Here is a 15,734-nt window from a genome sequence, read left to right as displayed (position 1 = left end):
ATCCTATAGTTCCCTAGCCTAAGTTTCCATAAAACCTTATATATTAAACGCGCGAAACCTAAACCATACCTTGGCCGATTTTCGCGTATAACCCGAGACACCTCCACAAAGCAAGCTTTCAAGCCTTCCTTGCCACAATTCAGCTTCTCAAGTTTCCAATTAAGCCTCTAGTATATTCAATTCTTACTCCATCTCACATATACTCATACACCTAACCCAATTGTCATAAATACACATACCCAATTTAATTTCCAACTAACTAAATCAAAGAATTAACTAGGGGTTAATGATCCTTACCGTACCCAAGTGCCAAATAAACAAGAGTGAGCATCTTTCTCAAGCTAATCGGGTCTTATAACATAAAAAGACCAAAATCTCAACACTCACATACATAATTTTTGAAAATCAATAGGGCAGAAAAACTGAATTTAGAGAGAAGCTTGCCAATAAAATTGATCCGATAGAAACGTAGAGCTCGACGCGCTGGATGCGTGGCTGCAAACGGTGCTCGGATGAAGAAGTTACGGTGGTTTGAATGAGGATGGAGGGTTTAGCTTCTCACCTTCTTCTCCCCTTGCTCTGGAACGAAAATGGGGAAATGAATGGAAATGTTATGAGCTGAAGCTCATAATTGGTGAGTGGGTAATGGACCTTGGGTCCATTTTGGGCCCGGTTTGTTCGATTCGACCCGTTCGGTCCAATTTTGAGCCAAATTCTTTGAAATTGGTGTCAAAATTCTCGTTTTGAAGAGCTCTCTCCTATTTTAATATTAGATTTATATTTTTAATTTTTCTTATTAAAATTTAATTTATTGACTAATTATTTACCGATTTTAGCGGAGTTTACAACTATAAATACACTGACACTCCTCAGGTATATTTATGTTCTAACCTACTAAAAACCTACTTAAAGCCCTTGCTAACTTAAGTATCAGAGTCTCTTGTAGGTACCACCCCCACCTGCTCACGTAGAACTCGAACGGCGGCACCTCGACACAAGAACAAGTTGGATGCTATCTTACAAGGAGTCTGGACTTCACGTTCAAGCCCAAGTCACCATTTCAAGTAACAATCGCAACAGTACTCATATCTTTAGTAAAAATATTATATATACATAAAAGTTTAGATACTAAATTAATTATTTAATAAATTGTGTATAAATATTGTTTAACTCATTTTAAAGTCTAAACTATACTTCTAACTTGATTTTTTTTTTACTTTGGGTACTTATATAAATGACACTATTTTTATATAAATAACTCATTTTACAAGTACTCAAAATAAAAAAAAATTAAGTTAGAAGTATAATTTAGACTTTAAAATGAGTTAAACAATATTTTTACATAATTGCTTAAATAATTAATTTATATCTAACTTTTATGTATATATAATATTTTTACTAAAATATGAGTACTAACAGTATAAGAATAATAAAAAGAATAACAAAAATCTCTACAATAAAGAGTGCAAAGATTACCAAATTAAAAACATTAAGAGAAAAAAAACTAACTAAACTAACTAACAAAATCAAAATACCTAAACTGTTAACTAAATTAATAAAGTCTAAACAACTAAACTAATTATTTACTTAAAATACAAAAAAAAAATTAATCTGAAAATCCAAAGCACCAGCTATGTGCCAAGTGTCATTTAGTTTGTTGATGTTTCTGTCGCGTTCATATTGTCGGGGCTGTGTGTACTTCAGGAACTCCAATTTAAATGGTTATAAAGTATGAAAATAGTAAAACAATTGAAATAAACACAAATTCAATTATGAGCACATTTCGGATACTGAGTCACCAATTCGCGCATTGTGCCTCGAGTACTGAGCTCATACTCTATTTTTGCATGTATCTCAGGTACTCAGTACCCATTTAACTCTTCTGACACATATTAATGTTTCAGTATTCGAAATGTGTTTAATTTTTGGAATCTCCTCAATAACGGAGATGTGACCAATTGTATATTTATGTAATTACATTGTACTTTATGTATTTTCGTAAATTTTATATTTATTTAATTTAAATAAAAAAATCCTCCTTTTATTCTGTGTATCTCTTTTGCCATAAACCAAAAGGCCGGAGATTCTTTTAAATAAATAAATAAATATTTTATTTATCGAAATAGATAATTTGTAGCCTTTTTACCAATGCATCTTATATCCTATTTCGTTTACAGTGAAATGAATTATTACTATACGTAGTTTGTTTATACTGTAAACGAAATAAGTCACAAAACGACGTGGCCGTATCATATTTGTACACGTAGTGTGTAACACTCTTATTTCATTTACAGTATAAACGAAATATGTGCAATATTAATTCGTTTATACTTTAAACAAAATAAGACTGGACGACGCCTATATATAATATTTTGTTCACAGTGACTGTTTGTATCTTAAACCATCCATTTCTTCAACTTTTTTCCACTTTTACCCTTCTCTAATCAAATTTACGACTTACTTCAAGATTATAACGAGCACCGATAATCACGATGCAGACATCAACCAACTGAACACGACATGGCACATTGTAGAAGCAGCCAACTTTGAGGTTGGTGTTGTTCTTCGTTTTATGTTTATGTTAAAACATAAATATGTTGCCATAATTAAAGTACTTTTACAGAAATAGTATGTAGTACATGTTAGGCATATGAATATATTGTTAAGAATGGTTTAAAGAATATTGTGTGGTATTAAGCATATTTTAACATGGATTTAGTAGTTAAATGTTTATTTAGAGTTGTTTTTCTTTAATGTAGGTTATTAAGCATATTTTGATGATTTTAGTTATTAAAATAGGGTTATTAAAAATTTTGGTAAACTAATTACGTAAGAAGATGTGAATGTTTTTATTTAGTCAATATTTAAGTAATTGATTTTTCAATTTAAATTTGTTAAGACTTAAATTAAGTTATTAAATTAATAGTGTATTTGTTGTTAGTTATTTAAGTAAATGTTTTTATATAACCTAACTTATGAATGAGATGGGAAATGAATATTGTTATTAATTATTTAATTAATTAATTTTATTTACATTAAATTATATACACGTTTATTAATTTGGTTATGATTTTTTATTTAAATATTTTTATTTAAATTAAATTAAACAGACGTTTATTAATTTAATTTTTCATTACTTAAGTAAATGTTTTTATTTAAATGAATTTACAATGTAGATGTATGTAATTATTTGTTAAATTAGTTTACTTATAATTTAAATTAATTTGAAAAATGGATTTTTCTCTTGCATCATGTTCAGATCTAATATATGATATTGACTGGAGACAGATGATAAGATTGAAATTGAGTGCGGTGCAGCAGAAAATACCGACGTGATAGCTCGACTGGAGTCTCTGGATTCCAGTACAAATTCCTCCTCGTCATCATCTTTCGTTACTATCTGCAACATACTCCTCGTCTAAGTCCTCACCATCAACGTCTATGTCTTTTACTGGATTAGCCACGTGTATTCGTGGAGGTGTGAGAGGTGGGTCATCCTACACAAAGTTCGACTGCTCAGATCCACCACCGCCGACATTACCAGAAAGTTCCATCACTTATTCCACCATGATTCTCCTATAGATGTCAAATATTAGGTGCACATGCTCGTCGTCATGGAGACAAAACAGACGAAACCAAAAAACTCCATTTTCTATCGGTACTAGCATCCTATACCCCACCCTTCCGATTTCTTCTTCCGCGACCACCGAGATTACTCAATATAGACTCTTCAGTCCTATACCCCACCCTTCCGATTTCTTCTTCCGCGACCACCGAGATTACTCAATATAGACTCTTCAGCTCACCGAGTACGTAACAGAATAGAATTCTTACACTCAAATATCACCTCATTATGCCGATTTTTCATATGACAATTGAGATACACACTTAACCAAATATCCACTGCTACTAAACATTTTGGTTTATTTTCAAAAGAAAAAAATAAAGAAGAAATAGTGAAATGTTCAATAACGAATACAAAAAGTTACACATCATTTTATAACTGTTAAAAATTTATCGTTAAATATCTCATTTACACTATACACATTATAATTATTCACGTATCTCATTTACATTGTAGTATTAAACGAAATAAGATAAAAAAAAATACATTTTGATAAAAATGCTACAAATTATCTATTTCGATAAATATTTTAAAAAAAATCCCAAGGCCAGACTCAATTGACGTAATTTTAAAAAAATTATTTCTTTTAATATTATTAAGAGCTAAAGTACTAGTTTTCTTTCCAAAAGGTATATCAATATCAGTCGTACTATTTGACATGGATAAAGTTTGTCTGTATCTTGTTCAGAATTTCCGGCAAAAAACATACCAACATATCCACCTGAATCATCTATCTAAACAAAAACATGTTACAAGAGCAGCCCCAAATATCCATTTGTATCGGCATGGTCAAAAAGAGACATCACAAACTAGAGTTTTTTAATTACATCTCCGGACTGGAAATACTCAACTCAACTCCCAACTGAAAAAGGAAAGTAATTTGAGTGTGATTTAACCTCGGGGAAATCACGAAGAGATCTTCAATCACTGATTGGAAGTCTCAGTTCCAACTCATGCCCCTGTTATGTTTCCAAAAGATATCATCTTGAATACCTTGCAACAACACTTATAACTTCTTATACCTTCTTGATAATCTGAACCACGTCTTCATCTTCAAGTTCATGCTCCTGGTATGTAACAGCGTATTACACTTAGTATTAACATTTACTAATAAGGAAGAACAGAAGTAGAAATACAACTTTTGCGGGGGGAGCAAATAAGTGGAGTAAATTGAGTAGGTTACCTTGCCAACTCTTTGAGGCTTGTGCTTCGCACTTGAACCCCAGACCAGAGCACTGCATCATTCAGCAAACATATAAGCATTGGGTGAATGAAAGATACAGGGGAGGGAGGAGGAAGAAAGAGAAAGAAAAAAAAAATGAAGGCAAGGGGATCGGAATGGGAGTGTGGTGATGGGGAGAGGAGGCATGTTCATTGTTCTGTTTTATGATGCAAATTTAGGTGACCATGATTCAGAACATGTAGTAGCTTTTAACGCATACATGGAAAAGTCACAAGACTTCATGAAAAAATAAAGCTTCAAGATTGGGAAAGGATGCTCACTACTTAAACTGTTTAAGCATATCCTTGTGAATGCGATTGCAGAAGTCCTCAACTGTTCTTCTTTTAGATGACAATATTACCGGGTCCTCGTAGTCAGGATTCATCCCTTTAGGTTTAGTATAAATACGAGTTAAATTGAGATATTCCCAAATTTTCTCCAGAAGACCATCGAGGTTCCACTCCAGGTGTGCACTAAAGAAAAGTCAGAAAAACATATAACTTTTATAAATAAATGATCTATAAGTTAAGGCGACTATGGAAATGGAAGAAATAACGATCATTAAAAAATATGCTTCCTAGGGGAAAAAGGTTTGAGATATTTAGCATACAAGACCAATGATTTGAATGAAGAATTACCTGATTGGGCAGTAATGAGGTAGCTTATCCAATATCTCTAATTCCTCAAGTGTGATCTGATCAATCTTGTTCACAACATAGATGCAAGGCATGTATACTCTACTTCCCTCGATAACATCTATAAGGTCATCGGCAGTAGCATCATATCTGAGAGTAATATCTGCATTGTGAATTTTGTACTCACTACATATAGCCTTCACAGTGTCAAGATCCAAATGTGTGTTGGTAACCGTTGAAGTGAGGTTGATTCCACCTTTATCTTTCTTCCTAAAAGTCAGATTTGGTGGCTCTTTATTTAACCTACAGTCAATCAGTAAACAAGTTAATCAAAGAGAAACAAAGTAAAGAAGCTTCTTCCCGCATTTTTTATTTATTTATTTTGGGAGAGAGAGAGAGAGAGAGAGAGAGAGAGAGGGGGGGGGGGGAGACAAGTGGAAACTTGCGTACATGACACGAGCAATTCAAATACAATTGGTTACCTTATACCAAATCCCTCCAGCTCTTTTTCTATAAGCCGCTTATGAGTTATTGGCTTTATGGCATCAAGAACAATTAAAATACAATTGCAAGTCCTTGCAGTACTGATAACCTGCATTTGCCAAGCAATATATAAAATAAAAATGTGTCTTTGCCACTTCCCGAAGTGTGAATGTGCCAAGTTGCATGGCGGATCAGTTATTAATTGCAAATCTATATGAATATACTTATATTAGTTGAACAACAACTAAGTATTAAATATTTTAAAATACAAGATTCAATGCTCGTGCAGAAACTTGATGGAATGAAATTTGCGAAATCTGAATCAATCTTCCTAAATATGTAACAATCATGTATGGTGCTGAAGACAGTTTCTGCCAGTGGAGAAAAAGACAAAAACATAGCTTACAATTATACACAGTTCTCTAAATACTGCCATTAAGAATCAAGAATCTTTGAAAAACAATTCTGCCATATGACCAAATATAAAACCACAGGTTCTCTAGACACTGAAATGTTTTCCATTGATATCACCACAGCATTCAGCAGATGATCAACGGAAAATTTTTTACAAGTTTCACAAGGACCTTTGATTACATAGTTAATTACTTACAAAAGACGTGATTTGGCTAATCAACATTGAAATTTTGTTGACATATATTATACTAAAATCTACTTAAAATTGCAATTAGAACAATTTTATTTTACCTGTCTTCCTCTACCCTTTCCATCTTTAGCACCCTCAATAATTCCAGGGAGATCCAGCAACTGTCACATGTAATTAAATAATTAAAAATTTATCAAAATAGTAAAATGTAGGATGATAAAGTTGCAAGCAGACAAAATCAATCATAAAGATACGGGATCTTAATTAATCAAGAGGTTCAAGTGCAACTAGATTTTGCTTTAAGTAACACAAGTTTTAAAGCTCACAAGCAGAATATCTTGACCTTGATAAGTATTATAAGTGAAACCTAAGAGAAAGAAATATGGTTTTATTTACTATGGCTCCGCAACCTAGTTGCATTCATATGATATCAATAACAGTAGAAAACCCTCTTATGAGGGATTTTTCACCAAGAGCAAAGATGAAAACATCATCAACATTAAGCTTTCTAATATTGTGGCACCTGAATTTTAGCTCCACGATACGTGATCACGCCAGGGATGCAAGTTAAGGTTGTAAACTCGTAGGAAGCAACCTACACAAACCAAAACAAGTAAAAGTCTTCAGGAAACTCTTTCACATAAGCTATTAAGCATATTAGATAATTCATAATTGTAATGCTGCCCGCTATCTTTTAAAATAAAAAAGGGAGCATCTGGTTGACACGTGAATAGACGCCAATGACCACTATTATAGTGTCCAAAGCAAAGAATAGTTGACAAACATCATGAATGATAGCAAAATGTAGAAGTTAAAATAAGTAACAGCTCATTTATACCATTTTATAATAATCAGATCAGATGATAAAAAAAAAAATAGAATGAACTCGAGATATAAATGGTGGGCCACTGCAGAAGGTCCCCACGGATTAGGATCTCCTAAGGGTAGATGTACTCAGCCTTACCCTGTAAGCAGAGGGGTTGATTCCAGATAAAAAACCTTGATCTCAATATCATAGGCCAACAACCTTACCCTAGATATGACATGCACCTATCCCATGCAATTTTATTTTATTTTTTAGAAAGAGAAAAAGAAACATCACTTGCAATATTTCAAAAACATGGTAGAACTCATAGAAGTGAAACACTGGCACACTGCGATATAAATAAATTAAATAGTGAAGATGGCAGTATATAAGACTCATAGAAATACATTCCTACCTCTGAAAATGTCCCAGTCAATTTATTCAGTAGAGTAGATTTGCCAACTGAAGGGAAACCCACAAGACCAACTCTTGAATCACCACTTTTAGTAACATCAAAACCTTCACCAGCACCTCCAGCACCTTTTGATGAAGGAGTAAGGAGTTCCCTCCGCAGCTTTGCCAGTTTAGCCTAGTACCAGAGTGGCCATATGTTTAACAATATTAAATCAACTAGCAGCAAGAATAGAATCACAGAAATACAAAAGTAAAAGATAACAAGGAAAATAATTCTAATAAAAAATAATCTTATTGGTGGTTGATTCCAAATAGAAGCAGAAGTGAAAACACCCATGTAGCCTTCAATATCATATATCAGAAAACTTTCAAACAAAGTATCCAAGTTAACAATAGGAGCCCAAGGCTGATGAAAAAACAATTCAAATATTCTCAACTTATATTTTAATGTTTTATCCAAATCGGAATACGCGTACGAGCTACATGCACCCAAAATTATAAATAAATCAATATGTAAATCAGTAGGAATCTTGTATCCAGCAACAGCTAGAAAGTGGAAACAAGAAGGCCTATTCCAAGAGTAGAATGAGCTTAGCCTAATAATACAACTTCCAATTGAATTTCAGGGAAAGGGTTTGAGTCATGAGTCATGAACCAGAAGCACGTCCAAATGCAATCTCTAGAGCAATTACTCCTACAAAATTCTACCAACTCATTCAGCATGACCCAATCATTCCAGTGCTTGGATGAAATTGATCACTTTCTGTCCCATATCCCATCTACCAACTCATTTAACATGACCCCATCATTCCAGTGCTTGGATGAAATTGATCACGTTCTTTCCCATATCCCATCTAACGATGAAGCACACAATGCAGAAACATGTTTACCTTCAGCAAGCCCAAATGATGAGCAGTAGCCTTGTTCTTTTGCGTTCTTGCCATCTGCAGCATAAAAATGACAATGATCATACTTGAAATAATAACTACAATGGAAATACAGCTGCTGCTTTGAACAATCAATACAGTTCCTCAGTTCTTGATTACCATATGCAGGGAGTAAAGGAAACAAAGCACATGCACAGAAATAATATGAAACCTTATCGTAGCTGTCAATCTCTCAAACTCAATCTATACATATTCAACCAGAATTACGACTTAGAGGTATCCGCAGTATTAGTTGTTTTAGTTTTAGCCTAAACATAAAAACTTCACTTATTCTGAGTAACAAGGAATTCATTACAATCCCATCTTACTTGATGCTTAAATATTATTGAACGTAATCACTAATCAGACGAAGTTGCAATATGTACTGAAATATGAACTCCAACGAAAATAGAATTTAGAAGTTTCTGGCGAGAATAATTCCGATTAAGGAACATTAATCACAATTAAGCACAGCTTCTATTCCAACTCTAGAAATGCATAGAGCTTCTTAAGAATCATATTAAGTATAAATCATTTGTATTAATAACACCTTAAAACTGGATCCTAGGATATGGCTTTAAAATTTCGTAATTCGTAATCAAACGGTAGTAACCCTACTACTGCAGAGGAAAACAACTTATGGATTAGATTGTAGTCCAAAAATGTTATACTTTCACGGATACGAATCGAGGCGTGCAACCAAGTTCCGTTGAGAATACAATGGAAGGAAGGAAGGAAGCATTAGAGACAAAGCATAGGGTACCTCATCTTCGATATCCTTTATTTTCTGCATCACGGTCGCCATTGTTGAAGGATGAGCTCAGAGGAAGAGAAGAAAATAGTTTCAGATGAATCCTCTTCAAGTATACCGGGATGATTAATGGTTACTCTCTTGCGTTGTGATGTGTCATGTTGGCTCTTAAGCTGGGCCCTGAAAACCGGACCGGTCATCAAACCGTTTTAGTCACTGGTTCACTGGTTTATTGGTCTAACCGGTCCAACCGGTGGTCCAACCAAAAAAACCGTTTTAGAATAAAATAATAAATAAATTATAAAGGACCAAAGATGAGGGTACTCCAAGAACTCCTATTAGATGCAACAGCATTCAACATTATACATATTCTCACACACACATACAAAGCCTTAACTCAAAGAACAACCACAGCAAGTGACTTGGAAAGAAAATGTAAACACCGAAACAATCACAAGCATACAGAACATGTGAATATTATTATAGCAAACATAATAATAAAATAACTCTTCTAATGCGTCTTCGAAAATATCCCAAATCAAGAAAACTACATAATCTGATCCACTTGATTCAGAAAGTTACATATATTAGAAAAATTAAGAATCAACTAAAAGAAAAAGAAAAGGAAAGCCTAGTTGATTCGATTCAATTGCTTGAGATGAAGAATCAAACAGGGCTGAGAAGCTGAGAGTTTAAATGTTAAACCTCAATATTCAAGTAACATGACTCCATTATTGTTATTATTACACCCTTCTAATGTCACAAATTCAATATATATTATAGTCCGTTGACACTTGTGTATTCACAACTTGGCCTCATCATTCTAATTCATACCTTAAGTAGAAGAAAAAGTCCCAATAAGCTTTCATTACAATTTTATCCAGAGAGTTGGGGCTTTGGTCCGGAGTTCATGCCAATGATAATGACGAGAGGGATGAATCCGTGAATCAGTAACATAGGCAGTGCAAATTTTAACAAAGTTCACCACAATGATTAACAACAACAAAAAGCACTGAAAGAACACTCAGTAATATAGGCAGTGCAAATTTTAACAAAGCTCATCACAGTGATTAACAACAACAAAAAGCACTGAGAACAGTGAATCAGTAACATGGGCAGTGCAAATTTAAAATTTAAAAGTTATCAATTTAAAATTTATCATCAAATACAATCGGTGAGCAAAGCCAATCAATCAAACACTGACTGAGCATTCTGTTCTGATTCTGTGCCTGGGAAGCAACAATTTACAGCAACAAATTTAACAAATCCTAGTAAAGTCCCGAGTTACAGCAAAAAGGCAAATTTATTGATTACCAATTCAGCAACATGCAGAAATACAGGGAGAAGGGAAATCTGGAAAAGAGAGAACACTAAACCAAAACATTAACCAATAATCACACTAAACCTGCAACCAGCAATTACAAAACAGCAACAAACATTAGTACATTATAAAACATTCCAAAACAGTGATGACACTAAACCTGCATAGTAAATAATCTCAAAGACAATCATCACCAATATCCAGCAAATAAACAACAAATACACAACAACAATTTAGCAAATAAACAAGAACAAGACCTAAATAGAAAATCCAACAAATTAGGTCGCAGCAACCAAACAATTTGACAAATTAAAACAACAGCAGCCCAACAATTTAGCAAATCAACTTAACAAATTCAAGAATAGAAAATCACAACAAAACAAAAAAAAATAAAAGTAACAGAAGAACACAAGAACAATTAGCAAATTAACAAGTTCACAATAACAGTTAAAAAATTCACTAATGCAAGTGGAATCATCATGCTAACATGTTTTCTGCAAACATGCTATTTGTACAGCTAAAATTTCCTAATTACTATGATCCAATTATTCTAATTTCACATGCAACCAACTTACTAAGTTTCTAAAAGCTAGAAATTATAAAACCAACCAGAAATATGGTTAAAGCATTTCATCAAACATGTTGAGTGCGGTAAAATTAAAACAAAATAAGAGAATTCAAAGCTTAATTTCAATGTGATAGAGAAGAGAACATGACTATTGTAACTTTAATTTAGTCTATGAAAAAATCCAAACCACTACAAATCAAATAATTACTTATTGTAATAGAAATCAGAAGTTGCAGAGTTTGAAGAAGAGTATTGGTGTTGTGTGAGTGTATTGTCTGGTGGCGGGTTTAGGGAACTCACGGCGGGGACAAAAGAGAGCAGCTCGACGGCTGAGTGGAGCGCGCGGGTTGGTGGCAGAGTTTGAAGCAGAGCAACGTGGCTTCCAGACGAACGCGAACTCGAACGGTGAACAGCGAGTGAACGCGAACGGTGAACACCGAGTGAACGCGAACGGTGAACACCGAGCGAACGCGAATGGCGAAGAACGCGAACGAAGACGCGAACGTGAACGGCAAACAAACGGCGACGGAAGCGCGGCTGAGCAGACAAAGACGACGGACGCCGAGCTCGAGGAAGCAACCGCGATCGGTGACAGCGAACAGGGGTTGAAGATTTGGAGCACGAGGGAAGCTAGATGACGGATGGCGAACTTTGAGTGCGACGGACGGCGGCAGTATGCCACTCCTTGTGGCGGTGGTGTAGGCTTACAGTGCTAGGGTTTTGTGGTTGGGTTGGGTGATTTCTCTGACTGAAGGAAAGAAAGGGAGAAAGAAACGAATGAGCTTCCCTTTTTGGTGTAAACCGGCCGGGTTCGAGTTCGATCCGATCGGCCGGTTCACTTCCGGTTCAATGGTTTTTTTTTGGTTTTATGATTTCCGGTTTTATATGTCTGACCGAATCGTTAGTGTTGTTGGTTTGCGGTTAAATTGGTTCGACCGGTCAGTTCGGTCCGATTTTCAGAACATTGGAAAACGGGAAGAAGATGCTAGAACAAAATGGAAATGGATCCTCTGCAGTGAAAAATCCACTTGAGAGAATAAAGTGTGATCTTTTACCTTTAATTCTATAAGTGGGACCAAAATTAAATATGAAAGAGAAAACAATGAAAGGTTAGATTAGACACTGGATACTATCCAATTTTTTTCTCACTGGAGAGGATCCACTCCCCAAATATGCAGACTTGCAGAGTGCACCAATGCTTACAGTAAGACGGTCCTAGGGTAGAAAAGACTACTCTGCTCTCCTTTTTGTTTTTGGGAAGCCCATAAGAAGGTACAGCCCAATTCATAAGGAAAATGTTGGTTGGGCTAGACTTTTTCTTGGTCCAGTGGCAATTATGTTTGGCTTATGACTAAAATGTTGATATATGAAATTTATGAATCTCTAAATTTTGAATTTTAATTTTAAAAGGTAAAGTGTAATTTTTTATTATTGAATAATTTTTTTTCATATTTTTTATGTCTCATTATAAAATAAATGGTAAAAGATCACATTTTTTTCTAAAGTAAAATTTAAAATTTAGAAAATCTAAATCCAAAATTTATGGAAGAGGGGGAAAGAAATGTGTATGTTTTAGGGTATAATTTGACAAAAAAAAAACTCATACTTGCCGCCATGCGACAGAAAGAAATATTTCATTGCATCGAAATAAATTAGTTGAAGTGGTAAATCATGGTGCCTCTTATTCTCTTAATGGATGAAAAATTCTTAGGCTTTGGATATAGGAAAGTAAATAAGAGGAAAGAAAATGAGAGGAAAAAAAATAGAAAGAAAAGTGAAATTATTTGTGTATTGTTTGGTTGAAGAAAAAATGAATGGAAAGAAAATAGAGAGAAATTTTTTTTCCGTTTAGATGAAAAGAAAAGTGAAAAAAAAGAAAATCATAATGATATAAAATTATATTAATACCCTTATAATTAAGTAAAATATAAATATTTTTATTTATTTATATTTTATTATATTTTATAAATATTTAAAATATTATAATTTTATCTAATACATATATAATGTTTAAATATAAATCTCTATTATAATAATATATTAAAATTATTAAAATTAAATTTATATTGATAATTATTAATAATAATATAACTATGGATAATATTGTAAATACAAACAAAATAATCTTTCTCTTCTTGTTTTCTTGCTTGGAATGGATGGAAAATTTTTTTAGTGGGACCCACACAAAAATTTTTCTTTTCTCTCATTTTCTTTTCATCATTTTTCTTTCCTGTTATTTTCCCTTAAACCAAACATAATGTTAGTGAGTACATAGTGTAAGAACTGTCCAATTCATCTAACGAATAAAAAAAAGATTTGTGACATCTATAGTCTCTCAAAAATATATGTGACATTAGTTAATTAAAATACGCATCATATTCATATCAATTTAATTAAAAGCACTTCATTTCATTCATATGTGTTCAGTTTGTTCAGGAATCGATTGTCAAAGGAGATTTAGATGGATAGTAAATACGCCATGAATGCAACTCAAACAGATGAAGGATGGAAACGGATAATACTTGGTTGTTCGAGGAACTTGGGGACAATAGTTCTAATATTTGTGTAATTTCTTTATGGTTCCATAAGATTGTAGCAAGAGACGATGAATCAAATGTGAGAGGAAGAAGCTCCTGGCTGCATTTACCGTTTCATAAGCCTATGACACCATATTAACGTTATGAGTTTTGCACTGCATCCTTAATACATCGGTGAAATCGCTTTCGTTAAAGATATTTCACTGACTTGAGCGTCAGAGTCCTTTTTACAAATACCACGCATGGGTTCGAGTTCACAAAAATACTTCACTTCTGAGCAAGATGCTTCAAGAGCTCGCAAGAACAGTGTGAAGCCAACCTATAGCATGGAAGAGTATCCTTGCTGGAACATTTGGCGCCTACCCTGGTAAGCAAAAATATAAAACGATTTGGGAAGCTACTAAGGTTGACCCACAAACCTTTTCGCACTCCCTTCAACTGGAACAAAGAAAAGAAAATATTAAGAGACACGAGAAACTTCAGAAACTTCAGAAAATCCATTAAACACTCAAATACTCGCAAAAACGCCCAAGAATTTAGATGTAGCTGGGATGGAGCGCAGTTGAGTTGAGTCAGAACCTTACACTTAATATAAAAAAACGGAAATTTTAAATAAAGTTCAGTAAAACAGAGGGTATACATATAAAAATAACCCTAGTCTCCCTTCCTCTCACAAACCCTCTTCTCACTGCCGTAAGGGAGAAATTCGACGCCAATGGTCGAACCATCCTTAATCAACTTCAGAGCTTTGAGCTCGCGAAGTGACTCGTTATCGCAGTAAGAAGAAGCACGCATTTTAATGTCAACATGCACCCAGTGATAGAAATTTTCATTTTTAACCTCAACCACTTTTTCTTTTTTCTTTTTCTCTACCTATTGTCAAAGCAAGAAGACAAAAAGACAAGGACAGGAGAACTAACCTTTTGAAGTCTAGAAGACCTAGGTCAAGAGTTTTGTCTTTTTCCAAGATAAAAACGACAATAAAGCATCACTACCACCCACTTAGTGGGTAATTCAAAACGTAACTATTCACATACTGTAATGAAAAGAATAGTCCAGATTTTGCCTAGAGAAATAAACATGAATTTATTGCAACCCGAATTACAAGGTGGAATCATTATTAAATTACTAAATTTTAAATTACTATTATTATTGTGAATATTTCATTTGTTTCGTTAAAAACCCAAGCTTAAAAAATGGTAACGCGCATTGAGCTTGGGGGCTAATATATTTTGTTCATAATCGAGGTATAACTGCACGACAAAAGCTCAACTTGCTAAACGTAAGTTCGGCAAGTCTCTATGTACTGTATCTCTAATACATCTATAAAACCGGATTATACCTCAGTAGAATCAAACAAATTCAAAATAATTAACTCCTTAAATTTTGGTCCATTGAGCTTGGGGCTAATATATTTTGTTCATGATCGAGGTATAACTGCACGACAAAAGCTCAACTTGCTAAACGTAAGTTCGGCAAGTCACTATTTACTGTATCCCTAATACATCTGTAAAACCGGGTTATACCTCAGTAGGATCAAACAAGTTCAAAATAATTAACTCCTTAAATTTGGGTCGACGTTAAGAGGGCAAAAGATCACTAACACAACATATGACATTCGCTCTCGTTAAAGATATTTCACTGACTTGAATATTTCTTTTTGCAGGTACCACGTTTGGGTCCAAGTTCACGAGAATACTTCATACAAGAAGCTTCAAGAGATAAAATAAAAATTTAAATTAATAGAAGATGATATATAAATATTTATATATCTAACCTCGTTTTGGTACACACGAAAAAGAAATACTAGAGATAAAATAATCATTTAAAATTAAAAAGTTAT

General features: G+C 33.8%; 1 protein-coding gene across 2 annotated transcripts; it reads right to left on the bottom strand.

Annotated features, from left to right (window-relative positions):
• Positions 1-4,239: 4,239 nt before the first annotated feature.
• Positions 4,240-12,141, bottom strand: LOC112782733 (developmentally-regulated G-protein 3). 2 transcript variants are annotated; one of them, XM_025825281.2, is made up of 11 exons: positions 11,655-12,141; positions 9,478-9,645; positions 8,679-8,732; positions 7,790-7,963; positions 7,093-7,164; positions 6,671-6,730; positions 5,965-6,074; positions 5,486-5,785; positions 5,129-5,320; positions 4,809-4,860; positions 4,240-4,692 (listed from the first exon to the last, which is right to left on the bottom strand). In XM_025825281.2, exons 2-11 carry the CDS (start codon positions 9,517-9,519, stop codon positions 4,642-4,644), a joined length of 1,107 nt encoding a protein of 368 aa, XP_025681066.1. In that variant the 5' UTR covers positions 9,520-9,645; positions 11,655-12,141; the 3' UTR covers positions 4,240-4,641. The 2 variants fall into 2 exon arrangements, with proteins under 2 accessions (XP_025681066.1, XP_072085616.1); XM_072229515.1 differs by having other exon boundaries at positions 9,478-9,702; positions 11,655-12,119.
• Between the last annotated feature and the right edge of the window lie 3,593 nt (positions 12,142-15,734).

Source organism: Arachis hypogaea, chromosome 20 (assembly GCF_003086295.3).
Source record: "Arachis hypogaea cultivar Tifrunner chromosome 20, arahy.Tifrunner.gnm2.J5K5, whole genome shotgun sequence".
Classification (NCBI taxonomy): Eukaryota; Viridiplantae; Streptophyta; class Magnoliopsida; order Fabales; family Fabaceae; genus Arachis; species Arachis hypogaea.
Note: the sequence above shows the minus strand (reverse complement) of the source record. Positions and strands in the feature narration are given on the sequence as shown.

Excerpts from the sequence above, each read along its gene's own strand:
- LOC112782733 (XM_025825281.2), bottom strand. The coding sequence starts at position 9,519 with ATGGCGACCGTGATGCAGAAAATAAAGGATATCGAAGATGAG. Across the intron at positions 8,733-9,477 it reads TAAAGGATATCGAAGATGAG|ATGGCAAGAACGCAAAAGAA; the intron begins GTACCCTATGCT and ends TTTATGCTGCAG. Across the intron at positions 4,861-5,128 it reads ATGCTTAAACAGTTTAAGTA|TGCTCTGGTCTGGGGTTCAA; the intron begins GTGAGCATCCTT and ends TGAATGATGCAG.